Here is a 27,603-nt window from a genome sequence, read left to right as displayed (position 1 = left end):
CTTAAGAAATAAATCCAAGTCTTCCTAGAGTAGTCATCTATGAAGGTTACATAATATAGATATCCATTTGGGGATGCAATGGACATAGGTCCACATAAATCAGAATGTACAAGAGCTAATATTTCTTTAGCCCTACTCTCACTACTATGAAATGGACTCTTAGTGTTTTTACCCATAGCACAACCTTTACAAGTATCATCATGAACATGGCTGAGTTTAGGCATACCTTTAACCATCTTCTCTACTGTTGGAATAGCCCGTAAATGAAGATGACCAAGTCTTCTATGCCATAGCTCGCTTGAATTGGAAGAGTCATGAAGGAGAGCTTGGACTGGACGAGTGGAGAGCTTGTACAGACTTTCATACCGATTCCCAATCACACGAGTAGATTTGATGCTAGATTTCTTTGGCCATGCAAGGACTCTTCCTTCTGAAAACGCTACTTGGTAACTGTTGACGTGTTTTTTATGACTACGTCGAACATAGAATAAAGTTGCCTAACGGTCACTTCACTCTCTCTTGGTCAAAGTGTGATTGTATGCTAAGATTGCAAGAAGTTCAAACAATCGACTCCAAGGTTCCTTCAATGCGTGGACGTGACTTAGTTGGCTGATGTGTTTGTTGGTAATCCAAGGGGCCTTACGTTTGCATCATTCTTTCACTTCTTTGTTGTGGTTGGAACTCCATCATCGGATATGACAATTCTGTGATGCTGCTGCTTCGAACGGACTAAAATGAACCGAAAGTAAAAGGGAAAGGGTTTAGAAGGATCTAAATCTACTCCTAAGGGCAGTGATAACAATGGATAGTGCTTTGGTGGACAGATTCCAAATAAACCAAGCTTTGCTTCGCCAAGATCAACGACAACTCCGCAAGAACCGGTGCAATCTTCCGGGGATGCTAGAGGATTTTCAAATCGAGAAAGTACATTTGAATACCCAAAACGGTGCAATCCAAACGACTATCCACAATCGAACTTAGCACAAATTTAGGGGGCTCAGACTAACTTTACACTACAACTTACAATCAGCAAGATGCAAAAAGTATGAACCAGGGAAATTCATCAAACACCATTACATTTTCCATTGAAATCAAAGCATTATGCTACTTCTACTCTAAGCGAGGAAGGTGAAACCATGCAAGCTTTGAAAAAATAATTGAAGTGGACACCATCAGAGAACAATGTTTCTCTATTATTTTCTCAAAAACTTATCGGAACAATTTCATACAAAGCTCCCTCTCTTACAAATGAGGGGGGTCACCCCTTATATAGGCTTCAAGCCCTGGCTACATGCAAAACCCTAATTAGGGTTTGCCCAAAAGATTTTCCACACATGATGCAACAAGGTGGGAATCTCCAATTAATAACCCATCATGCCCATATACAATTAATTCAAAAGTACCCAAAATAGCATCCATTGCGCATCAAATGCACCACCTCTTTCAAATTCGCCCAACATGCGTTGAATATTCATCCATGCAAAAATCACCCCATTACAATTAATTACGTTCCAGAAGTGCCCACTATGCAATGAATGTACCCTCATGCAAAAATCGCCTGTGATACCATAAATGCACCATCATCTTCCGAAGGTGACGGTTGCATGCAGAAGGAATATGTTATAATGCCATAAATGTGACGACTGCATGCAGAGAGATGCTTCATTAATTAAACGTCCGTCGACTCGGCTGCCACTTGGCGAGAAAACCTTGGAGAGAGAGAACTTCAGGAGAGAAGATTTTGATCCATGAAGAATTTTTCTTGAAGTTTCTCGAACTCTCCTTGCTCTGGAGGAGATTTTCAACAATTCTCCACCATCTCCTATTTTTTTGGAATTTCCACAATTTTAGGGTTTTGGTCCAGGAGAGAGAATTCTCTCACGTATCCATATCTTCAAAAATTTCTAAATTTGGAGGTCATTTGAGCCCTGAAAATGGATTTTTCAAATTCTTCCCTGGGGGGGAAATTTCCTGTTCAGTTCATCCCTTGATTCCTTCCTTGCCTTAGAAATTTTATCTTCAATTCATCCTTGGGTGTGATTTCTTGTTGTGGAGGAATTCTCCTTTGGAAAGGAATTTGTTCCTTACCCTGAGGAAGGAAATTCTTCATGCCTTAGCCAATTTTCATGATTTCCAAGAACTATGTCCCGAAGGAAGAAATTTTAAACACTTAGTCAATTTATTACTTTTCCTGGAATTCTGTCCTGAAGGAAGGAATTTTCGACACACAGCCAATTTTTTCACTTTCTTGGAATTTCTTCTTCTTGGGTGCAATTTTGACTTGGTGGAGGATTCAATGAAATTTGTGAATCCGCCATGCCTCCTTCATTTTGGCGCCTGTCCTTCATCTTGGACAAAAATTTGACTTGGTGGAGGATTCAGTGAATTTGTGAATCCTCCATGCCTCCTTCTATCTGGCGCTCCTTCTCTCACTTGGGTGCTAAAATGTCCTGGTCAAGGACTCTTGCAATTTGCCTGTTTCTCCATGCATTCTTCATTCTGGCGCCCTCCACAAGGCTGGGGCGGGAATTCCTCTTGAGGAAGGAATTCATTGTTTTGTGAATTGTCCATGTCCTCTTTTCAACATCCCTATTTTTTAGGGATCCTCCTAAAATTTAGAAGCCAGGTTCATTGGATGGGGAATTTCATCCCGATTTCGAATCTATAAAATTTTCCACACTTGGTTGAGATTTGGTGTCTAAAAATAGCATATTCGAAAATTCGCCCGAGGGGAATTTTGCTTTTTATTCCTCCTTGACTCCTTGGATTCCATGCCTTAGGCAAAATTTCAATTTTTTAGCTTGGGTGAAATTTTCACCATGCCAAGTATTCATGGATTTTCCTTCTCTCCTTGGGAATCTCATTTCAGCGCCTGACTTCAGACTTGGGCACATTTTTGCTTTGTCCATGGACTCGCGGATTTTTCCACCTGTGAATGCCTTTTCCATTTTGGCACCCCAGTCCAGTCTTGGGCGCATTTTCACTTTGTCCATGGACTCGCGGATTTTTCCACCTGTGAATGCCTTTTCCATTTTGGCGCCCTAGTCCAGTCTTGGGCGCATTTTCACTTTGTCCATGGACTCGCGGATTTTTCCACCTATGAATGCCTTTTCCATTTTGGCGCCCAAGTCCAGTCTTGGGCGCATTTTCACCATGTCCATGGATTCATGGATTTTTCCTCCTGTCCTTGGGATCTTCAATTCAACGCCTGACTCTAGACTTGGGATCATTTTTGCTCTGTCCATGGATTCGCAGATTTTCCTCCTCTCCTAGGGATCTTCAATTCAGCACCTGACTCCAGACTTGGGCGGAATTTTGCCAGTGCCAGGGATTCATGGATTTTCCTTCTGTCCTTGGGAATCCCATTTTTGCGCCCAATTCCAGACTTGGGTGGAATTTTGCCAGTGCTAGGGATTCATGGATTTTCCTTCTGTCCTTGGGAATCCCATTTTGGTGCTTGACTACATATTTGGGCGGAATTTCCACTATGCCATGGATTCATGGAATTTTCCATCTGTCCTTGCCTTTCTCATTTTGGCGAATTTCTGAGCTTTCCATTTTAGGCATAGGCTTCTAGCACTTGATCAATTTCTTGCTTTCTCTGTCTATTGTCTGACTTACTGGAATTAGAAATGTTTGTGAACATCTGATCCTTGTCGCCTTATCTGACTGACCTTGCCAGTATTGACTTTCCAAAAATAGAAACATTCAAAATGTCAGTGTTAGACCCCTAGACAGAGTGCAGGGATGACTTACTATAAATAGAAACTTACTGAAAATAGTAAGTTTGATTTTTGGCAAAATAATGACATTCCGAGACCCGGAATAATCCCTAAAAATTAGGGACTTTCTAAAAATAGAAAGTTGCTCCGTTTTGGCTCAAATTTTACTGGGAGGTTCCTTGAAGGGTTTTGATTCTAGTTGTATGTTCAGTTTCTTCAAAACCTTAACAGAAACCCCTAAAATCTAGGACAAAAGGCATAAACCCAAAAACAAGACAAAACATGCCCTCGACTTAGCTGAATTTGCTCAAACGAAAGGTAGACTTGACCAATATGACCCCCAAACACTTGCAAAGTAGAGAGACTGACGAGACTGCTACGGAAAGACCCCAAAAACGCAAGCCAAAAGACCGGGAGGGCCTAAAAAGTAGGGGGTCCCCATTTGCAATGGGGCGATGTGTGAAAACGTCACAACAGTAACCTTTATCCTCCAAAGCTGAAATGGAGATAAGGTTCCTCCTGATTCCTGGCACAAACAGGGCATCACTGAGATGAAGAGAGATTCCTGAAACAAGGTTGAGGGAAGTAGCACCAAACCCTCCCATAGAATAGCGTGCATCATCTTCAATGATCACTTGGAGATTAGACTCCCTCTCCACCAAATCTGAAAGATGCTCCCGATAACCGGTGATGTGTCTAGAGGCTCCACTATTGATCAACCAGGTGTCACTATCCGTGGGAATGTTGCTTGACAAGGCTGAAATGAAGAGGAATTCATTGGAGTAGTCTTCCGCTTCCTTCTGATTTGAAACTTCATTAATGTTGGCCCCTTGTTGCTTCGGTCTTGACAAGCAGTCTCTTGCGAAGTGACCAAACTTGTCACATCTGAAACACTGAATACCCGAGAGATCTTTCTTCTTCTTAGAATCAGGTGCAAATTCTGACCCTTGATCTTTGTTCCTCTTGAAGTTGCCTTTCTTCCAATTTCCTCCTTTCTTCTTGACGAATTGGGTAGCAAGAACATGAGAGTCTTCACCATGAGAGCTCTTGATGATTCCTCTTGTTGCCAATCTTGATTCCTCTTGGATGCAATCTTGATAACTTGGGAAATTTGGATCTCCTACTCATGCCTTGGATAAATGGCTCCCATGAGTGAGGAAGATCATTGATTCAATGCAAGCATGACTAAGTCCTCGTCCACAACTTCATCTCCAATGGCGCTGAGCCGATCTCTCAATTCTGCAATCTTTATGAAGAAGGATATAACTGATTCACCCTTAGCCATCTTGACTTGATGAAGTTGCTGTCTCAAGGCAAGTGCCCTACTTGTGTTGTTAATTTCATACACCCCTTTCAATGCCTTAAACATATCTTTGTGGCTGAAGACATCTTGGAGATGATAGGAACAAGATGATCTTTCACGGAGTCAATTAGAATCTTCCTGGCCTTGACTGCATTCTTCTTGAACTGAAGTTTCTCTTCTTGATCTTCAGGTTTGCATTGTTCCTTTCCTTGCACGAATTCCAAAAGATCATTTTCTTCTAGGGTAACAAGGATTCTGAATTTCCATGAGGTGAAATTCAATGCTCCTTCAAGTCTGTCCTCAACTTTGAGACCATACACCATCTTGAATGCTGGAAATGGCGTGAAGAATGTGAAGTAGGAGCGTTGCTACAAAGTCTGATCACCACTGAGACAACCTTAGCTCTGATACCATGTTAATTTTGGATCAGACTGTAGCAATATAGATAGCAATAACAGATAATCAAATCAATGCACACAAAGAACACCAAAATACCCGGGAAAACCTCCTTCTTGGAGGTGAAAAACCCAGCTATAAATCTCAGATCTTATTATGCAATAATTAGTAAGTATCTTTACAATTTGGCTTCAACACTTGAAGCATTTAGAACCAGCAAACTATGCACAGTAGTATTATGTCTTCAAACTAGGGCAAACACAACAATGAAGAACTTATTTGCAATACACAAGATGCTCGCTGCCACAAGGAAGTTTGCTGTCTTTTGAATGGAGTTCGCTGTCCCCAAAAGTAGTTCGCTGACTCTAGAAGATGATTCGTTGAACACTGCTGAAAAGATCGCTGAATGAAGATATTCGCTGATCATAGGATGTATTCGCTGTATGAATGATTGTGTTGATACAATGATTGATGCCTTGTATATATAGGAGACTTAGCCTTCTAATTCACCTAAGTCGGCTTGCAAGGAGAGCACATTTAATTACAATTCAATGCATTAAGATTGGCGCCAAAACAGAATTAGCCTCACACATTACAAGTGACCTCAACATAGGTCAGCCCCAACACGTTTTGATACAAGTTATGATTATGCATATGAGAAATGACTAAGGCCAAGGGCCAATTAGTCACTTAAACGTGCTAGGTCGGCCCTAGAAGGGATCCGACCTAGCTATAACATCAACAAAGAAAGTGAAAAACTCAAGAAATTTAGAGATTTTTAAAGATTTAAAACTTGTTTCATGCACCCTTTATTAAATACACCTTAAAGACACAATAACATCATCAAATAGAAGCTAATTTGATTATATACACAAGTATACATCAATCACATAAGCATAAACGCAAATTGTAGCTGAAGAAAATAACAAACAGAGATATATAAATATTGTCAAATGTATACAATATTACAAAACTCATGGAATAAAAAATCCATGTCATCATATGATCAAATGTTCCATACAAATATCAAAAGTAAAAACAACTACAAGCCTATGGCTCAGAGGAGCTTGCATCCCTCCTACGAAGGCGTCTAAGGTAGGTCCTGGATGATTCGGCAGCCATAGCCTCTGCCTGTGACACCATGCCACCCTCACTAACATCAGGTATATGAATATCTGTGTCTGCCTCTACTCTGCTGTCTCTGCTCGTGCTCTCTGCTCCTCTGCCATGGCTACAGCCTCAGCCTCTCTACCTGCCTGGTCGACCCAATCAATGTCGTCGTCACTAAAGACAGTTTCTGTAGCCTCAGTGGTTCACTCGGCTTCAAGATCAACCTCATCTAGAATGATAGGGGAGATGTCATTCTGTGCACTCCGTTTCTGTTTGAGGTGGAGGTTGTAGTGAACAAAGACAAGATCGTTCAACTTCTCCACAGATAATCTATTGCGCCTCTTGGAGTGTATGTGCTCAAACATACTCCAATTGCGCTCACAACTAGATGCGCTGCATGGTTGACTCACAACCCTTGTTTCTCCTCACAACTCACTTTTCTCCTCCTATTTTGCCAAATGAATGAAATGAAGTTCGTTTTTAGGCCAAAAGCATAATATAAACAAAAAAAAATTAATTGAAAACATATCGTAAGTTTTTTTTTTTCAAACTTAAAATGTCTTTGCCGCCGGCCGAGTCTGGGAGTTGGGACTCGCCAAACTAGGCGAGTTCGAGTCTAGGCGAGTCTGGACCCCAGACTCGGCTGCGTCCGAGTCCGAGCCCCCTAGACTCATCGAGATTCACTTGGCTCAGGACTCACCGAGTCTAGGCGATTTTTTGTTTCTCTAGTAGTACTTTATTGGAATGGTGATTGGTATGTGTTGTGACCATTTCACACATCGCCCCATTGCAAATGGGGACCCCTGCTTTTTGCTTTCTAGGGTTTGTTTTCTAGGTCTTTTAGGGTTTTGTCTGTTAGCCTTTAGCTTTTGAGTGTCGCCAGGGGGATCACCTGGATAGCAGGTTTTGCTTGAGTTAGGTCAAGTTGGTGAATGATGAAGTTTGGAATGTCCTGATCCTGAAATTTGGCTAAGTCTGGAATGTCCTGATCCTGCAATTTGGCTAAGTCTGGAATGTCCTGATCCTGCAATTTGGCTAAGTCTGGAATGTCCTGATCCTGAAGAATCCTCCAAAAACTAGATTTTGCAATATAACTCCTGGAGGTCTAAAACCACTCTCAAACATCCTGAAAGTATATATGGAATATAACTTAAAGTATAACTTATACTTAAATGTTATATTCCATAAAATGATCCTGACGGAGAGTCTAAAATGTCAAATTTCGCTCCTGACCCTTCCAAAGGGTCCAGAGCGAATTTCACTCCTGACCCTTCCAAAGGGTCCAGAGCGAAATTGTCCATATGACATTCTAGTTTGACCCAAACTTAGAACCAACTCGTTCCCATGGATCTTTGAGGGCAAAACACTTGTTTGGATGGAGAAATGTGAAAATGAAGTCAGGATTTTGGCCAAGATTAGGAATTTCGCTCCTGACCCTTCCAAAGGGTCCAAAGCGAAAATCCTTATACACCTCAATTTATCACTTATCAAGACCAAGTTCCTAGTTTCCAAGGCACGTGTTGAGGTGTTTTTGAATGTTCTTGCCTTGAGAGGGAGTTGGATGATTTCAAAGATCAAGATTTTGCTTAAAAAGTGATTTTCACTCCTGACCCTTCCAAAGGGTCCAGAGTGAAAATCAACCTAGGACTCATTTCTTGCCTTATTTGGTCAAATTGAAAAGTCTAAGGTATGTTGAAAGAGAAAATGGGCATATTGAAATCTTTAAGGACGTTTGAAGGAGTTAAGGAATGAGTGTTTTAGCCAAGGAAGGAAATTTCGCTCCTGACCCTTCCAAAGGGTCCAGAGCGAAATTCCTTGCAAGCCTATATTTTAAACCTTGCTTGAGCTTAAAACCTTGTTCCTAGGGCGAAGAAAGATGAGAATTTACCTTGCAATAAAGATTGGGTTTGAAAGAATGATGATTTTGGTCTAAAAAGGGAAAATCGCTCCTGACCCTTCCAGAGGGTCCAGGGCGAAATTGAGCAAAATCTATCTTTTCCCTTAGTTTCATGCCAAATCTAGTGTGGATCATGATTAAAGAAGGCCTTAGGAATGACTCCAAATTGCTAATGATTATCAAGATTGAAGGAATTGAGCCCAAATGAGAAAAATCGCTCCTGACCCTTCCAGAGGGCCCAGGGCGAGATTCACATTTTCACCTAATTTCCTCATAAATAATTGAAATGCAAGACTTGATTAGGTCAAAACAAGCATAAGCTCGCCTTTCGGGAGATTTTGGAGTGAAAGAAATGAGATATTCAAGACCTAATTGGAAAAATCGCTCTTGACCTTTCCAAAGGGTCCAGGGCGAAAATATCAAAAAAAAAAAAATCTATCATTCAACCTTGTTTGATTGAGTCTAAGCCAAATTGCAAGATTGAGAATACAAAGACATGGAAATTTGCAAATATTGGTTGAGAAAATTTCAATTTTATCAAGTGAGCAAGTCTAGACAAGGGGTTCAAACCATCACTTTGGATATTTTGGTGCTTAAGGAGGAAACAAGTTTCATTAAGTCTTGATCAAACCTTAATATTCCTAAGCTAGCCCACAATTTTCACTAAATTTGCCAAATTCAAGACATTTGGGAAGCTAAATCAAATTTGCATGAATTAAGGCCTTTATAATTTAATTAACTAATTTCCAAGCCTTAAAACAAATGAAAAAACCCACCTTTGAAGCCTTGGAATTAATTTTAAAACTTAAAAAATCAAGGTGAGCGCTCAAAATTCATTTCTTTGCCTTTACAAGCAAGTCGGCCTCCTTCTAAAAGGGATTTTATTTTATTTTTGTTTATTTGCTAGGTCGGCCTCATGTTTGATTAGGGTGAGCGCCCTATATAAGAGAGGAGTGTTGTAGCATTTTCAAATCATTCATTCATTATTCTTCTCATGCGAATTTCAAGAGCAGATTGGAGGAGCAAATTCTAGCAGATTGGAGCGAATTTCTTGCTAAGATTGGAGGCTAATTTCCAGAAATTGTTCAGTGGTTGGAGGCTAGTGGAAGGCGAAAAGGCTAATTGAGGCATATTTCATCCAAAAGAAGGCCAGAAATTCAATCTTTTTCCAGCAAATTTTGAGCTTCTTTCTTCCATTTTTTCAAGGTTCATAGTTAAGCTTTCAAAGAAGGAGGTATGAAGAATCAAATTTTTGAAGTTTCTATTCAAGACTTATTGTGATTTCATAGCAATTTTGTAAAGTCTTAAGTCTTGAAAATCCAATTTCCATTCATAATTAATTTGAAAATGTATAATTCCTGATTTATCATGTCTTTTTCAAATTAATATCTTAAGTTATACCCTTGAAAGGTCCTAAATTCTATGCTTTAAGGTTTGATGTTCAAAGGCTAACTTTAATCTTTTGTGTAGGCATCAAATGGCGGCCCCGGAGTCGGAGGATCAATTACTTGGCGGACCCTCATCAAAGAAGATCAAGCCAGGACAAGGATGACCTCCTCCAGTCCAGCATCAACAAGGATGACCTCCTCCAATCCAGCATCAACAAGGACGACCTTCTCCATCTATCTTCTAGTCCAACATTTGAAGGAAAGCATCACCAAATTGAGCATCAACCAAGTGTTAGACAAGGTGGCATCCTAGTCATCACTCCTCCAGTCGGGTTGGTCCACCTCAGCATGTCCAGATTCAATGTACCTGACTCATGGGAGATGGCACAAACTTCGATGTACCTACCTTGGCTATCCATTGGTCGAATATTCCAGAGAAGACATGTGTCCAAATAATGCAATTATTTCATTGGTCAGAATTAAGTTTGTTGTAACAAACCCTAATTAGGGTTTCATTGTAAAATCTTGGCCATTGATCTCAAATTGATCCAAGCCATTGAATGGTATTGAGGGCACTATATAAACCCCGACTCTTCATTTGTAAAGGATAATAGAAAGCTAATAGTTAGTGAATAGTTAGTCAGGAGTTAGTAGGTGAATAGTTAGCTAATAGTGAATAGTCGGTTGATAGAATAGCAATTAGAGTAGAATAGCAAGAGAAGGCAAAGATTGTTGCCAAGATGTTGTTGTAAAAGACTTGTAAAACTTCATTGCAGAAATGGTGAAATCTATGGGTCGATTCAACAATTTGCATGGTCTTTATACTTCTCAGATTTGATTTCATGTTATTAGATGAGTGGAAGAAATGTGTTTTATTGATGGTGAAATTTGTATATCCATACTACTAGCAGTTTGTTGATTGCAGACTTGCCTTGTGTAGTCAACTGGAATCATTCAACTTAAACTTAACTTCAATTGTCGCTTCTTCATTGATATACATCAGCCTGATGGTGTCTATGCCTGTAGCGATGATCTGAACATCATAAAGCTTTCCTCCGAAGATCGCACTAACCTTGTGGAGATGGTCCTGGGATGTCAAGACAAGACTTCATTAGAATTTCATCAAAGGTCATTCATTGCTCCTACATTCTTAGTGTCAGAATTAGATCCTTCCCTCGCCGTCATCCTTTTTTTCTTTTTTTTTTCAAATCTAAGCCAGTAAAATCTTGTGATTCCAGCAAATCAGACGTTTAGGTCATCAAGTGTAAGTCCCCTTGTGATTCCAGCAAAATCACATCATACCACAGAGAGCTTATCCACACGTAGAGATCCTACATACAAAGAACCTTGAAGTCATCCCGATTGATCCTTTTCGCGACATCTTCAGCATTCGGAGACTTTATTCAAGAGAGGATAAGGTACCCTTTAGGTATTTTATTCTATGTTTGGTTGTGTACAAAATACACATCAACAGTATGCGCCTCTTAAGATACAAATAGTTCTCTGCTACCCTCAATTTGCATCCTAGAGCTTGCTGTATCAACCCTTTCAGTATTGTGTCCAACCAGAGGTCACTGCTAGACAAAAGTAAAGTAGAATGCAACTTCGCTGCCTCAGGAGATGTCCCTGATCCACTCCAGACTCAATCACTTTGGAATTCGCACCCAGCTACAGGTTTGACGGAAAACTCCAGGAACCTGTACTGAATATCATGCAATTCCTTTCAAGGATTCAAATACTTCTTGAATTGCCTCTGTAATCTTCCTGGTCGCACCAATCTGTGCAGTAACATAAATCAGATAATGTTCAGATCAGACAAGTAACTAAACTGAGTAGGAGCCAAACAATATAGTACTCTGTAGAAGACTGACAGGGGCTATGTCGTACTAGGTAACAGCCTTCCATGGTTGTGTCTTGACAGATTGTTGCATTCATTCAATGCGTGGATTATGGAACTCATTCAACGCCTAATCCTTCTCCTGTTCACCTATTGATATCATTCTAAAACAAGTTGGCCTCAAGGAAAACCGACTCAGGGGTGGCTGGGTCAAGTTGGCCCAAAACTTTATTTAAAAATATATAATAATTTTATTTATTAATTATTGGGGTTGGCTGACAACTGGAAATTGGGAACTTTACAGTCCTCCCATCCCGGAGATTGTTTGTCCTCAAGGAATCCATACTTACATATGAAAACTGAATGCCAGGATCCCATATCAACCTCAATCTCTCTGCTTTGCCACTCCGCTGCGCTACTTTGAGGTAAACATATCTCTTCCAAACTCCATCAATGATCTTATCAATCTTGGAACAAAGGAGTGCTAATGTTTCTTGGCCCATCTCCATGTAATTGGAGTGCATAATCATAGGGATTTCTAGATTAACTTGCAATTCTTCTACATGACACTCAATCTCAAATGAATCAATCATGACAACATGACATCTAGTATGTTGCATGGTATTGTATGGTTCAATCATTCTCACATACTGTGAATCATTACATGATGCAATTATGTTCATACCTAGAATTTGGGCTGATGTTTTCTGGATATTACTATCTTCTGTCATTGAAGAGTCCTCCAGTTTGACATCTAGAGACTCTGACCTTTCTTTCTGCTCCACTATCACTTTTTCCTTGACCTCCTCTCATGCCCCTGTACTATTCATCATTTCAGGTTCCTCTTTGAATTTGTCTCTTTTGTTCTCATTTGACTTATGTTGTCATAAAGTCCCCTTCCTCTTGGATTTATCCAATCAAGATATCCCAAATAATCATCAAAAGGATATACAAATTTAATTTGATCAGACAGCCCTAAATATTCTTCAAAGATTTGGACGGCTTCAAATGTGCATTTTTTCTAATCCTATTGTTCCAATTTGAAACTCTCTTTGCAGGGCTGCTCCCCATATCTTCTTCTCCTTTGCCCATACGTTTGAAGCTCAAAATATTCAATAAAGGTTTTATCTTGTCAGATGGCATTTCCTAAGTTCATATATTTGGCATGACATCTAGCCACTTCTTTAGTATATTCATGTGGTTGACCTTCTAAAGGCATTGGATCCATAGCTTCGTATTTACATGAAGCTGTACTTCCCACAGGCTGGTAGGAAGGTGGCTCTGATACCACTAAAAGAAACCAACAGAAAATCTTTTTACAAATCTAATCTAGAATATAATAACACAGATTTGTTTGGAGATCTAAACAGGATTTGTTTAACCACAATAAGCTTAGAAGCATATCATCTCAAAATTCAAATAAGCTACTCTGATTTCACAGTTCAAGTATATGGGCATGGATAACAGATTTACATGTCAGTTGCCAAGGCAATATAATTACATTTAGAAAAACATGTAAATCTCAAATGAACCTGCTGGAATGTTCCTTTGGAAATGCAGCTTCACTCTGAATAGATACTTGATTGGAATGCTGATTGGTATGTGCTTCTTTAGATACAAATAGTTCTCTGCTACCCTCAACCTGCATCCTAGAGCATGCTGTATCGACCCTTTCAGTATCATGTCCAACCAGAGGTAGCTGCTAACACCTTTGATCTGGCAATAGATTATATGCACAACTTTGAATAACATCTACCTCCCCTAGTCGCCAACTCAGTCTACCTTACTGTGTTGCTAGACAAAAGTAAAGTAGAATGCAACTTCGTTGCCTCAAAGATGTTCCCAATCTGCTCCAGACTCAAGCACTTTGTCATTCACACCTAGCTATAGCTTTTATGGAAAACTCCAGGGACCCATACTGAATATCATGCGATTCCTTTCAAGGATTCAAATACTTCTTGAATCGCTGCTGTATCTTCTCGGTCGCAGGTAACATAAATTAGATAATGCTCAGATTGGACAAGCAACTGAACAGAGCAAGAGCCAAACAAGCCAAACAATATGGTACTTTGTAGAAGACTGGCAGGGGCTATGTCCTACCAAGTAAGGGCCTTCCAAGTTTGCATTTGGACAGACTGTTGCATTTGTTCCATGTGTGGAGCCCGCATCAAGGAAAACCAACTCAAGGGTGGCTTGGTCAAGTCACCCGAAAACGTTATTTTAAAATATTTAATAATGCCATTTTTAAAATATTTTATTTATTAATTATTGGGGCTGGCTGACGGCCGGAAGTCGGGAACATTACATCCTTTGATACATAACAAGCCCCTTCTCTAATGGAGGACAGCATGCCTCAATTGGAGGGGACAAAGATCCAGAGAACAATAAGAAAATAAGATTGGTAGAAGAAGCCAAAGAGGAGTGTTGAAAAAAAACCTTGACTGAAGTCTAAGTTTTAATATTATGTTATATGTAGTAAACTTTGATGCGATGCAATAAAAAGAGAGAACTATAATATGAATAAGTATAAACCATATATATATATATATATATCACTTTAATGGCTTACACATGGCTTATATTTCGTTCATCATGCTTTATCCATACATATATCACGTATATCTTTTGCTCTTCTGTATTCTCACATATATTTAATTCATATTAATCCACACATGTTTCCACACTATTTTACACTCTTATCTCCCACTTTTCCCTCTTTATATAATCTCTTAATGCCTTTTCATATTGCATTTCCATCATATCCTTTTGTAATAACACTTAATTATCTTATTTCCACGAAATTGCCTTTTCTTCTATAATATTTTACAATTTTATAGCTTATTTTGGTATGCTAGGTGTTTTAAGGCTATTTAAGTGGTATATAATGGATATATGGGTCTAGAAATGACCCAAATGACATTTGTGGTGCCTCACAACCCTTTATATCCTACGAACATTCTCCCTAAGCCTAAAACATTGTCTTGTCCTCAAGACAACTTGGTAAAGTCCCTTGTATTTTTCATGATTATCTTTCTTGCCATGATTCTTCCTTAGTAGTAACCCTCTTTGATTTTGTGACATGTTTCCATTGTAGTCTTACCCTTATTCTTTACTTCTTTATGAGCAATATTGGTGTGCTACACAAATATTCAAACTTTTCATGATTGCTATCATTATTGACATGAATTGTAAAACTTTTTAAACATATTTGTAGTCCTTTTCCAGTTAGATGCATTAGTCTATCCATAATTCATTTGCATACAATCTTTCATATGTTCTTTCTTTAGCTCCCTATTCCAACACATTGTAGAATGATTCTTCAAACCACATAGGCTACAAGGATGAAGATCCAAACATATCTCTTTTATATGTCCTTTCCTATGAGAATGAGAACATTGCATTTTTTTTAATAGATTTGTTAGTACTTCTTGTACTTGTAACATCATTTTATTTTCCATTTATACGTACTGTAATGGAGGGAATTTGCCACCTCAAGGATGATGCATCCTTGAGGACAAATTGTCCTTCCGATTACCTCTGCGAACTAGCGTTGAGATGAGCTAGGGGATAACAAAATTATGCAAGAAGTGTCAGACACCCGAGAAGTGTCTCTGGACGGCTCTACAGAGCCTCGGTCCTCGGGACAAGCGCGTGGATCTTGGACACCAGCGCGACGCGTTGTTGTCCAGTACGGACGAGTTACAAAGTTCGTACAAAAAGTTCTAAGTGCGATTATGATGCAATAAAAGTACATAAAATAATGAAGCTAAACTAGTAAACGCGATATACGAAATAACCAAGATAGAATGGAAGGAGAAAAGGGAAGGAAATAGACAAACAAAAGGTCCACGCTATGAATCCTCGCGCAAGTTAATCTCCTCTTCACGGCAGTATACCTACACACATACAAGAAAGGAAAATGTTGGGGATTGTGTTTTGGAGCCTACCTAAGTCAAACCCCCACTTTGGTGTTTCCACCTCCACGAACAACCCAAGAAGCCACCGGAATAATAATATGATAAAGATAATTGAAAGGATGCAACAAAAGATTGATAAAAAGTATTGAAAAATGGAAGAAAGAGTTTAAGGAAACTCCCCTTTTACGAACAATTGTTGGAAATGCTGGTGTAGTGTACTTGAGATGCTACAATAATGGTGGTGTTGATGGAATGCTGTCCGAAATGGTCTCCAAGAGCTTAACCTGCAAGAAGATTATCAAACTTGCCAAATAATCCTCTCAAAATGCCTCCAAAGTGAAAGATAAAGGCCTAGGAAGGAATTTAGATGTCGGTGGGTGCATGCAGAGGCATTACGATTCCTTCCGAGCAGAGGCGTTCGTTAGCTGCAACTGTAACTGTCCCATGTTCTGTAAGATTGTATTTAGGACATGATTAGAAGGTGGAGGAGGTGGAGGTGGGCCAGATAGGCCGCCACCTCCACCAGAACCTCCAGAAGGACCAGTGCCACCGACAGATGCTGTGCTAGTGCTAATTACTGAAACCTGAGCAGCGACGGAGCTCAAACTACCAGCCATACTTGTGTAGCCCAAGGGAGTGAGTGAGGCACTAACACTAGGTATGGTGGAGTACACCATGTGCGCGCTTAGCCCTGGAATGCTAACACTAACCTGGGAATTAAAAGGATCATATTGATTGTCCACTGGGGGTGCATCTGCCAGGGGCACATGGCTTTTAACAATCATGGATAAGGCCCTCAACATCTCCAGGCCTCTCTTGTCGGAGATTAACATGTCTCTCAAGGTACTCGTGACATTCCCGGCCTGGAGGACATTCTCTTTGTTCAAGAAACCCTCAAAGTCTCTAAGATTATGCTCCAACATATTGATCTTCTCAAAGTCTACAGTGACCGCAGAATCATGATCGACCACAGGAGGGGAAGACGGGGTAGAAATCCTAGGAGAGTCAGGTTGCGAATTAGAAGGAGAAGGCCCCCCAGTCAGAATAGATTTCAGACTGTGAGAGGTCAAGAATTCATTGGGATCAAACAACTGCCCACCCTGCATGGTGCCGGGTAGAGGAGGACTGTAGCAATTAGGGGGAAAACTCCGCCTAGACGACCTCCTGACTACGACTCTTGTTTCAGTCTGAGTTGTAAAGCTCATAGACAAGCAACACGACATCCAAAACCACACTACAGGGACACCGAATGATAAAGTTGGTTTTAAATGATAAACGGAAAATGCAGAAATTTAAACTAAATGTGAATGAAAGTTTTTGTTTTGGGTATTCCTCTTCTTTTTTTTTTTAAATATATTTTTTTAGATGTTTAAACTTTTGAAAATTTAAAAGGCTAAATGCAAAGATAATCGTGTTTCACGTCGGGTTCACCAAAATGTAATGGAGGGAATTTGCCACCTCAAGGATGATGCATCTTTGAGGACAAATTGTCCTTCCGATTACCTATGTGATTTGGCGTTGAGATGAGCCAGGGGATAACATAATTATGCAAGAAGTGTCAGACACCCGAGAAGCGTCTCTGGACGGCTTTGCAAAGCCTCGCTCCTCGGGACGAGTGCGCGGATCTGGGACACCAGCGCGGCGTGTTGTCGTCCTGTACGAATGAGGTACAAAGTTCATACAAAAAGTTTTAAGTGTGATTTTGATGCAATAAAAGTACAGAAAATAATGAATCTAAACTAGTAAACGCGATATACGAAATAACCAAGATAGAATGGAAGGAGAAAAGGGAAGGAAATAGACAAACAAAAGGTCCACGCTATGAAGCCTCTTGCAAGTTAATCTCCTCTTCACAACAATATATTTACACATGCAAGAAAGGAAAATGTTGGGGATTGTGTTTTGGAGCCTGCCTAAGTCAGACCCCCGCTTTGGTGTTTCCACCTCCACGGACAACCCAAGAAGCCACAGGAATAATAATATGATAAAGATAATTGAAAGGATGCAACAAAAGATTGATAAAAAGTATTGAAAAATGGAAGAAAGAGTTTAAGGAAACTCCCCTTTTACAAACAATTGTTGGAAATGCTGGTGTAGTGTACTTGAGATGCTACAACAATGGTGGTGTTGATGGAATGCTGTCCAAAATGGTCTCCAAGAGCTTAACCTGCAAGAAGATTGTCAAACTTGCCAAAGAATCCTCTCAAAATACCTCCAAAGTGAAAGATAAAGGCCCAGGAAGGAATTCGGATGTCGGTGGGCGCATGCAGAGGCGTTACGATTCCTTCCGGGCGCAGGCGTAGTGCTCAAATGGCCACCTGCGGATTGTCAGATTTGCGGGACGCTAGCATGCTGCGCGGACGTCTCCGCGCCACACATGTGTCCTCGAAGGTGTCAGGTTGGTAGAGTAGGTAATGCTTCGGCCAGAGCTGACATGGATGGTCTGAGTGGACAGAGAAGGACATGATGGCGGATCCTGACCTCCGATGACATGGAGGAAAAGCGCCACTTGTCACATTAATTACAAGGGATAATATTTTTGATATTACACGTACTTCATTATTTTTCCTCACACTTGGTTCAATAGGCTCTTTATAAACTTTTCTTATATATCCTATTATTCCCATTGTCTTAAGACCCAACGTTATTTGGAGAGCATCCTTTGTCATCATCATCCCAACTATCAATACTTGTAGATTCAAAATCATCATTACCTCTTACCTTACACTTTTTTTCAAAAGAACCTTTAGCTATATCAAATTTGTCAGATGATTCATGAAACGAATAACTTGAATCATATGAACAACAATAAGTATCATATAACAAATCCTTAGACTTTGGACACCGAGTTTCCTTCTGGTATGATGCAAGTAATTGATCTAACTTATGATTTGTAAACTAATTTTCTTTTCCATCTTCATATTTTCTTCTAGTTGATTTTTTATTTTAACTTTTTCCAATTCTTTTTCAAGATTGCCATTTTCACGTAAATATTCATTTATCTCATTCTCTAACCCCTTTATCTTTGCTTTCAATTTTGAACTATGTTGTTTAACTTTCATCAATTTTTCCTTTAAAATATCTTTTTTGCACATTACATTCTCATTTTCCTTATTTTATCTTTCCCAATTGGAAAAAATATTTAATTTTTTTTTCAAAACTTTCTCTTCTCAAATTTTAAATACTAATTTCTTTGTTTGATATGATCTCCCTCATGCAACAACAACCAAGGTGCTTGCAACAGAACCAATGTTGACAGATTAACCTTAGACTTAACCTTGACTGAAGTTTAAGGTTTAATGTTCTGTTATATGTAGTAAATCTTGGTGTGATGCATTAAAAAGGGAGAACTTAAATATGAATAAGCATAAACCAAACTATATAGAATAATGGTGCAAGTTTGGGTAGAAGGAATAAGCGATAGATCAGGGAGAAATTGGATAGTTGCGAATGGAGGGGCTAACAGGGAATGGTTGAGAGATTTTATACAATTGGCATTGTGGGATACTAGAATAATGGTGCAAGTTTGGGTAGAAGGGACGAGCGATAGATCAGGGAGAAATTGGATAGTTGCGAATGGAGGGGCTAACAGGGAATGGTTGAGAGATATTCTACAATCGGCATCGTGGGATACAATCCACCCATTTGCGACCAGGGCAAATAGAATCCCACTAGGTCAGAAACAAGGGAGCAGCCTTTCCTGGAAGAAAGATTGGGCTTCAATGAACACCAAGCAACCTCGGGAGAATATAAATGTATGGCTTTTGAGGTTCGGAAAACTAGTTTTGGCAAGGGAGAAATAATTGTAAGGGAGCATAGAAAGATGATAATGCCCTGGAGCAAAACCAATGTCATTTCATCAAAAACCCTAGATAAGTCTTTCTTTGTCAAGTGAGCTTGTTGGGGGCCTTCCAGAAGTAAAATCATCAAGTGGTGGGAGGACAACTGGTGTGAAGGGGTTAAGGTCAGGGAAATCACTAACGGTTTCTTTATTGTAGAATGTAAACTAGCGAATTTGAAGGAAGAAATCCTTCAGGTATACCTCTTGATGATGGATACTGTGGGTTTTTTTAATCAAGGAGTGGGAGCCAAACTTTGATCCATTCACACAAAGGATGGGCAGGACTCCAATTTGGATTAGGTTACATAATCTGCCTACCAAATATTGGAGCATAGAGGCCTTGAGTTCAATTGGCGAAGAGCTGGGTTCCTTTGTAAGAATTGATGTGGAAACGGTGGAAGGGGAATGCAGAGCTTTCACCAGAATATGCATGATAGTGGATTTAGATGGAGTGTTGGGAGGAGATGGAGATCCTATCAAAGGCAGGTTTTTGGAAACAAAGGATAGAAATTAAATTACCAAAGGTTAGCAGGAAAGAAAATCACAACAGGACTCTTTCCAGATCAAACAAGGAAGTTACTCCATTCGAAAAACAGGGCAAGGCAGGAGTGGAGGTTAATGTTGAATCTGAAAAAGGGCCAATCGATCAGGTTTGGGTTTCATTGGCAGGCACTTTGGTGGATTGAGGAATCGAGATGAGGCAAAGGAGACTTCAGAGGATTGTAGGAATATAGGAGCTTCAAGGGAGGATGATCCAAACGGAAGACTGGAGGCAGTGGTGGAATATAGGGTTGACCCCGCTTTGGAAGCAACTACAGATGGAAATAGTAGCCAAGTTTTGGAGGTGTCAAAGCCAGTCTGCAACCCACGGGCAAAAGATTCAGAGGAGAAAGGGACTCTGGTAGAAGTAGAGGAGCCCCTAAGAAACAGTCAGATTCTAGGATACACAGAGGCTGCAACATTACTATGAGCAAGCTAGTTTGGCAGAATTCTCTGGATTGTTATGCTGCTGTGCATTTTTGTTTCATATTTTTGTGAGTTGGGAAGTAAAGTTTATGGATATAAGCCTCAGAATCATAAGCTGATTTCTGGGCCGACTTTTTGGTTGATCCTTACTCAAACCAGGTTTTGTATTTGACATCAGGCAAGATTAAAAAGTTGGCCAACAATGTTGAAGGTAGTGAATTGATTTTTGCTAATAAATACCCAAATTATACAATCAGAAATCACCTCGTTTTCAGCATTTCATACAAAAGGATACCAATGAGGGTTATACTGATCAGATTTCCTTTTGATTTTGGGTTTTTAATGTTCTCCTCCATAAGTAAATCAATTATCTTTTCATTTGCTTATTCCGTTGCCTCAATAGTGTATACTACGCAATCTAATCTGGACACACATCTCCACCAAAAGAATACCAAAGCTTAGATATCTGAATAATTTTAGAATGGCATTTCATCTTATCCTCTTGTATCTTGTGTTTGTGTATGGATTTTCTAAATTGAGCGAAGTGGCCAATTTATCCCCTAAAAATTTCATTGTATATTTTAATTTAAGGTTTCTGATTTAAAATCAGTGTATGCATGTAGTGCTGTTTTAAGGTGTTTGTTTTGAGTTTTGAATAGTGTATATTAATAAATTGCTGGTCAAAAAAAGTTCGGTAAAAACATGGAAATTTTGCATTGGGTTATGAGAAGATTGAAATCTTTGACTCCTAGACATCACAATGCTTGCTTTGTATTGATCTATATATTTTGATATTTTTTAAAAATTTTATTTTAAAGGTACTCTCTAGCTTATTTTTTCAAGGAATGTTGAAATTTGAATGTTTCTTGCAGCCTTTTTAAAACAGAAAACAATTTTTTTTTGATATTTCTAGAATATGTTTTTAATATTATTGCTTCACATCTGTTTTCTTATACTTGTTGTTTGCAAGCCTTCATTGACCTGATTTTTTTTTCAATAACTTTATAAGATCAAATGTGATTGAAAATGTGTTGACTGGTAAATGTGCCCAGATCTATGATCAACCAATAAGAAACAAACAAGCATAAATTGCAAATTGTGCATTATTTTCAATTTGGACCCTTTTGATTTGACATCTCAGATGATAACTTTAAACAATGGTGAGACACGTAGCGGAGTCCTCGTATTTTAAGACTCGCAATGTTAATACAAGGTTCCTCAAGTGGGCTTCACAGTCTGACAAAAACCTTGATAATAACAGATTAGAAAGACTCAGCTTAGATCCTAAAAATAAAATGTCTCCTTTTTGCTAAGTCTCTACTGCCTTATCTTACAGTTGTAGGCAATTAATTATGGTTGAGTTCAGACAGTGATGTTCATAGACAGTCAAAACATATCCAACTACTTTCTTAGATCACAAGAGTCTTAACAAGGTTTATTTTGACATCAGACATAAGGGGAGAAAATGCAGTGACTCCAATTCAGGAGAACCAAAAGCTACCAGCTATCAGAGAAGACTGCCAATTGGATGCATGGTGAGGTTGGGATCACATTATTGCAATCCCTAGAATCGTATCTTGCAACAGAAGTAAATAAAGGATGTAAGGCATTCCTTACAACTTGTCTTATGGGAATGGCACATCTATTCACACAAGTTTACTGTACCCTTCCCAAAATATATAAATGTTTATGTTTAACTAAGTGGAAGCAGACTTCCCCAACTTTGTTCCATTTGTCTAGTTTACTTGTTCATGCCTAGTGTTTACTAGGTGTGCAAGAGATTCTAAAAATAGTACACTAGTATTCCAACTCCAAGCATATCTTAGCTGTATTCATATCACACAGCCAATTGCCATTGGCATTACCATTAATAATTAAACCCTGGTTGATTTCCCATAGAGTCATAAATAACATTTCCGAATGGAAAACAGTGAACATCATGACAGTGTCTGCCTATAAAAATAACTTATAAATGATATGTCCTGTAAAATATCAAATACCAGACTACAACAAAAGGAAATGCAAAGCATTATAAACAATTGTGCTGAGAAGAGCCCTTGTATGACATGAATCCACATTTAATATATTTCCTCCCGAGGCATTGTGGTTTTATTTCATACTGATGCGAAACTGCACAATTGAATAAGAAAGAGAGGTTCCTTTCCTAGCTTCAACAACAGTCTTAATCTTATCAGGAACTGTAAAATTCCTTATTAGGACATTTTGAAAGTGAACGTTTCCATTTCAGGTTATACAGAGAATCACTTATTTTAGGACGGTTTGTGTGTTCCAGAGTATGCAGCGGGTATTGCTTTAACTAGTGGGTTTCTTGTAAAACTTCAGGATGTCCTTAAACAATGTAATTCAGACTTTTCAAAGTTCCCACATAGCATTGTTACGCAGTTTTTTGTAAACACTGTGTAGATAAATATTTACATGGCATTCAAACTATAAATCTAAATACTTCAGAGAATTTATTATGCACCTGTAGTTTCCTTGTCAATACGACGTCAACTCTGGGTATTGTATGCCTGTGTTGCAATTGTCTGGCATCTTCCTCCCATCATGAACCTTTGGTATGATCGGTGCCATGTCCCGTAATAGCAGCCTTTCCCGATATCGGGACTATAAGTTTGTGGCATTGATCGGTGTAATCCCCCGTGTTCGGAAAAGATTTCCACACTGTGTTCGTCGTCTCTCCCCGTGATTGCCTTTCACTGCACTGCGTTTGTCGATTTTCCCTGTGAATGTCTTCCACACCCGCTTTGCCTCGGCCGTCGTCCTCGCTATTTTCCGTCACTGTTTGGTTGCAAACGCCCGATACTACGCTCGGGAATATTACACGACGCGGATTTGGAGTTAATACGAAGTTTTCCGCACACTGTTGACGCCAATGTAAGATTACGCGTCCAATAGCAACACTTCTCTGGTCCACGACTTTCACAACCACGAATCCACCAATAGGTCAGTATCTCTGACGAAAGGTGACTGTATATGGATCCTGTCTTACTCTTACAGGTTGTATCTCCTCTTTCAGACTTGTTTTTCTTTTCATAAAACCTACGATGATCTCCATCGATAATGCCCATTCTTTATTAAGACCACTTTGGTAGTTATGATCCCGTAATAGTTAAATCATAACACATGTAATTAAGTACAAACATGTCTTTTACCCAAAATGAAATATTAATTATATATGACAGAATGGGGAAATTCATATAAGATAATTAATACTTTATAACATACGTCAAATGTTTATTTAGGGGACATGACAGGAACAAAGATGCAAAAACATAGGATTAACAATATATGAATACCTATAATCATAGTTGAACTACTCGCGACTCGGCTCGACTCGCCAAGCCCTTGAGAAAAAAACTCGGCGAAAACTCGGGAAAAACTCCAAAAAACTCGGCGAAAAACTCGACAACGTAAAAACATGCTTAATTTTAATAAAAATTGCATTTTTTTTGCAAAATTAAATGAGAAGATGCATCCAATGAGTCAATAAATGATAACACAAAAGAAACAAGCTAATTCTAGATATATTTAAATGCAAAGTGTCTACAAAATCGCATCCTCATGAGAAATGCTGATGGCTGGAAGCAAAATAGTAAATAGTTTTTGTAAAACCAAAAGTAAATACAACTTCCTCTTCCTAGCTCTAGCCAAAACTAGTTTCAAACTTTCATCATATTTGAAATTTCATCATTCATACTCATAGTTTCAAACTTTCAACTCTAAAATGTATAATACCAGGATTTCTTCAATGCTAATTATGTTGTTATATGGAGCCTAATTAGACTCGGAGGTTAAATTTTCCCTACTTCCATCAGCACAGTTTCCCCCTATATTTTTCGATGGGGGTTTGGGGGCAACACCCCCAGGTTGGGGTCAAGGGGCATCGCCGAAGGATCTTGAAATTTGACTAAGTCTGGAAAATTGAAGAATCCTCCAAAAACTAGATTTTGCATTATAACTCCTGGAGGTCCGAAACCACTCTCAAACATCCTGACAGTATATATGGAATCACTTATACTTAAATGTTATATTCCATGTATATATTCTGATGAAGAGAATGAAATTGACTTGAAAAAACAAAAATTGATAATTTTTTCACATGTTTGGGCCTCTTTTTTTTAGTCTAGCCGAGTTTTTAAAAGAAACTCGCCGAGTACTCTGCGAGTGTGCCATCTATGCCTATAATCATCGTCAATGATCTATTGTCACACATTATGATCTATAAGGACATTTGGACTTAAGGTTGAGTTTTGGCAACTCGCCGAGTACTCTGCGAGTGTGCCATCTATGCCTATAATCATCGTCAATGATCTATTGTCACACATTATGATCTATAAGGACATTTGGACTTAAGGTTTTTTGACAAAATCAGCTTCCAGTTATTCCTTGATGGAACTCTATAGTCTATACCCTATTCCAAAGCTCTCAATTTGGCACAAGCTAGGAGAATGCTGGCAAAAGTTTTGGAGTTGGCTTTACACCTGCCAATTGCATTTGCCCATAATTTTCCAAGATCTTTTTGATGAACCCATTTTGTGAATACTATGCAACCACCGTATTCCATGAGACCTCAATTCTTCCAGGTATTTATTAAATGGTTTTCATAGCCTCTGTCTGTTACCACATTTGGCAGACGATGTCTATCAGGGCATTTACAACTACAACATCAGATAAATTCCAATTCTGAGTTCCCATTGATGCATAGTTTGAAGGATATTGGGAGAATTTGTGGTGCCTGGTTTTACTATATAAAGTTTGTATCCCCTTTCCATTTATCCCTAGCAGTTCTGTTCCCTACTCAGTGATCTCAATCAGTTTTAGGGGTCTACGAGATTGAAGCTGACCTGTGATCAAGGTGGAATGCTGATGTTTGCCTTGTGTTGTGTTATTGGAGGTGCTGAAATTGTTATGCTGCTAGTATATGGTCTGAAATTTAATTTTAATAATTGTGAAGATTAAGCAAAAGAAAAGAAACTTTTTAAGGGAAATGCCACAAATTTTTGCCTAAACAAGCTGTCGAAATGATATAGAAAATAGATGCCAAGGATTTGGTGTAATGTTTAGTGTAGTATAGCTTTATTCATCTTCTTCAATACAGTGACCTTAACATTCATTGGATTCTTACCTTTTTTAATATTTATCGTTTATTGTTAAAATGGGGATAGTCAATTTGAATGTATGCTTACAACATTCATCAGTTTAATGAAATGATTCTTCGTAAAATATTTGTAGAACTTCTTAGCACTATGTGCCAGTGGTTATTATGATGGTACAATATTTCACCGGAACATCAAAGGCTTTATGATACAAGGTGGAGATCCAACAGGTACGGGAAGAGGAGGCACCAGCATATGGGGGAGAAAGTTCAATGATGAGATAAGGGATTCTTTGAAGGTAATTTTTATTATTTCTATGGCATGCAATATGCACATATGACGTTTTTGTTAATAATTTGCTTTAAAAGCTGAGAAAAACTCTGAATTGTGCAGCACAATGCAAGAGGTATGCTTTCTATGGCAAACAGTGGACCTAACACAAATGGCAGTCAATTTTTCATTTCATATGCCAAACAGCCACATCTGAATGGTCTGTATACTGTCTTTGGAAGGGTTATCCATGGATTTGAAGTTCTAGACCTAATGGAAAAGGTGGGCATCTCTTTAACTAAATTATAATATTTTGAATGAAGTTTTAATAAGGTTTCTTGTTGTCCAACCACCATCTAGACATCTCTAAACTATATAACCTGTTGGGGCATCTATTGACCTGTTTTCGGAACTACTTGTGCCGAATCATTAATTTCAACTATGCTTATCCATTTACACAGACTCCAACAGGACCTGGAGACCGACCACTCGCAGAAATCAGATTGAATCGTGTTACTATACATGCAAATCCACTTGCTGGATAGTTTTACATCTTTTGATAATAAGTTTTAGTTTTTGGTTCTTCCGTTCGGAGTAATGCTGTAAACATATTAAACTTGTATTGAAGCCCCTTAGAAAGTGTTTTAATCTTATATCACTATTCTAATGAAACCAATTTGAGATCGTACATTGTATTTAGGTATCAAATGTAGATCATCATGCAGAAGATTTTGTAAAATATTGCTGTGGCGCTGAATATTTCTCAAGTTGGCAGGTGTTATTGTGAACTTTGGTTTTCCTATTCAAAGCTGGCATTTTCTTTCAAACAATAAATCTGACTCACTTATCCGAAAGGGAACGTTCTTTAAAGGCAGTAATAGATGTGGTCTTCACCTAGAAGGAATAAACTGTTGCCTTTTCATTCAAATATCATCCATCAGAAAACTAACAGTCAAAGCGAAAAATTACTATTGGTGATGAGGCTTGCAAAAATAGAACTAGGTGTTGCATGCAGATTATAATTTCAAAAGTTTGTTGTACCTTTCTTTTGTGTTTGCTACAATAGTCCAGCATTTACCAATCAGATAATTTGTTATTTTGCAGGTGAACGTGAATTGAAACTTGTTACCCTCAAAATACTGCTCTGACACTCTAGATGTGAAATCAAGTCAAATCAGGATACAACCCTTGTATATGATTTAGTCACATACAAATGGGAGTTTTATAGAGATTAAACTGGTACATTTTAATGAGCTGTATATCAATGCGATTCTAGTCCCAGTTTTCAACGCAAAAAAAAAGAAAACATTTGCAGCTCTTGATTTGGGTGGAAATAACCAGTGTTCCCCCTGGGAAGGGACATTCTACTTTTTCAGTATTGGACAGCTTGCTCCATATACTGCATAAAAATGAAAGGAAAAATGCCAAAAACCTGTCAACACATTATATTTGCCTTCCAAAATTTCAGCTGCTTTTAGATTATTTAGCTGTACCCCAGATGTGCCAAAGATTTAGGAAATTTTTATGCCGTCCCCAAAACATGTTTACCACATCCTAGAAATGACCAATTCAAAAAGGTGGCACCACCTGCTGCTCTAAGTCATTTAATGTTAAAAAACTTGAGTTTCCTTATTTCTTGATCGTTTGAATCACGCAGAACTCTCTCCTTTCGTAGTTTCCTCTTGCGAACTCACAAAGTTACATTGAGGCCAAGCACTCTGTACCAAGCTATGTTAATTATGATTCTCATATGGTTCGTGTGCAGGTCTGAAGGAAAATCGTGTGTAGACATTCCTGCTTATGGGCTCAATAAACTCCAAACCTGGGCCTATTCCCGTG

General features: G+C 38.8%; 1 protein-coding gene across 2 annotated transcripts in view; it reads left to right on the top strand.

Moving 5' to 3' along the window:
• LOC131061311 (peptidyl-prolyl cis-trans isomerase CYP18-1) overlaps positions 1 to 27,337 on the top strand; it is a 32,486-nt gene extending 5,149 nt beyond the window's left edge. Inside the window, exons 3-5 of one of the 2 annotated variants that reach the window (XM_057994930.2) lie at positions 25,631 to 25,792; positions 25,888 to 26,046; positions 26,869 to 27,337. In XM_057994930.2, coding sequence (XP_057850913.1) covers positions 25,631 to 25,792; positions 25,888 to 26,046; positions 26,869 to 26,883 — 336 coding nt within the window. In that variant the 3' untranslated portion in view covers positions 26,884 to 27,337. Of the gene's footprint in view, positions 1 to 25,630; positions 25,793 to 25,887; positions 26,047 to 26,225; positions 26,619 to 26,868 lie in introns of those variants that run through there. The other variant, XM_057994929.2, reaches the window with a different exon arrangement.
• The last annotated feature ends 266 nt before the right edge of the window (positions 27,338 to 27,603 follow it).

Source organism: Cryptomeria japonica, chromosome 11 (genome assembly GCF_030272615.1).
Source record: "Cryptomeria japonica chromosome 11, Sugi_1.0, whole genome shotgun sequence".
In the NCBI taxonomy this organism is placed as follows: domain Eukaryota; kingdom Viridiplantae; phylum Streptophyta; class Pinopsida; order Cupressales; family Cupressaceae; genus Cryptomeria; species Cryptomeria japonica.
Note: the sequence above shows the minus strand (reverse complement) of the source record. Positions and strands in the feature narration are given on the sequence as shown.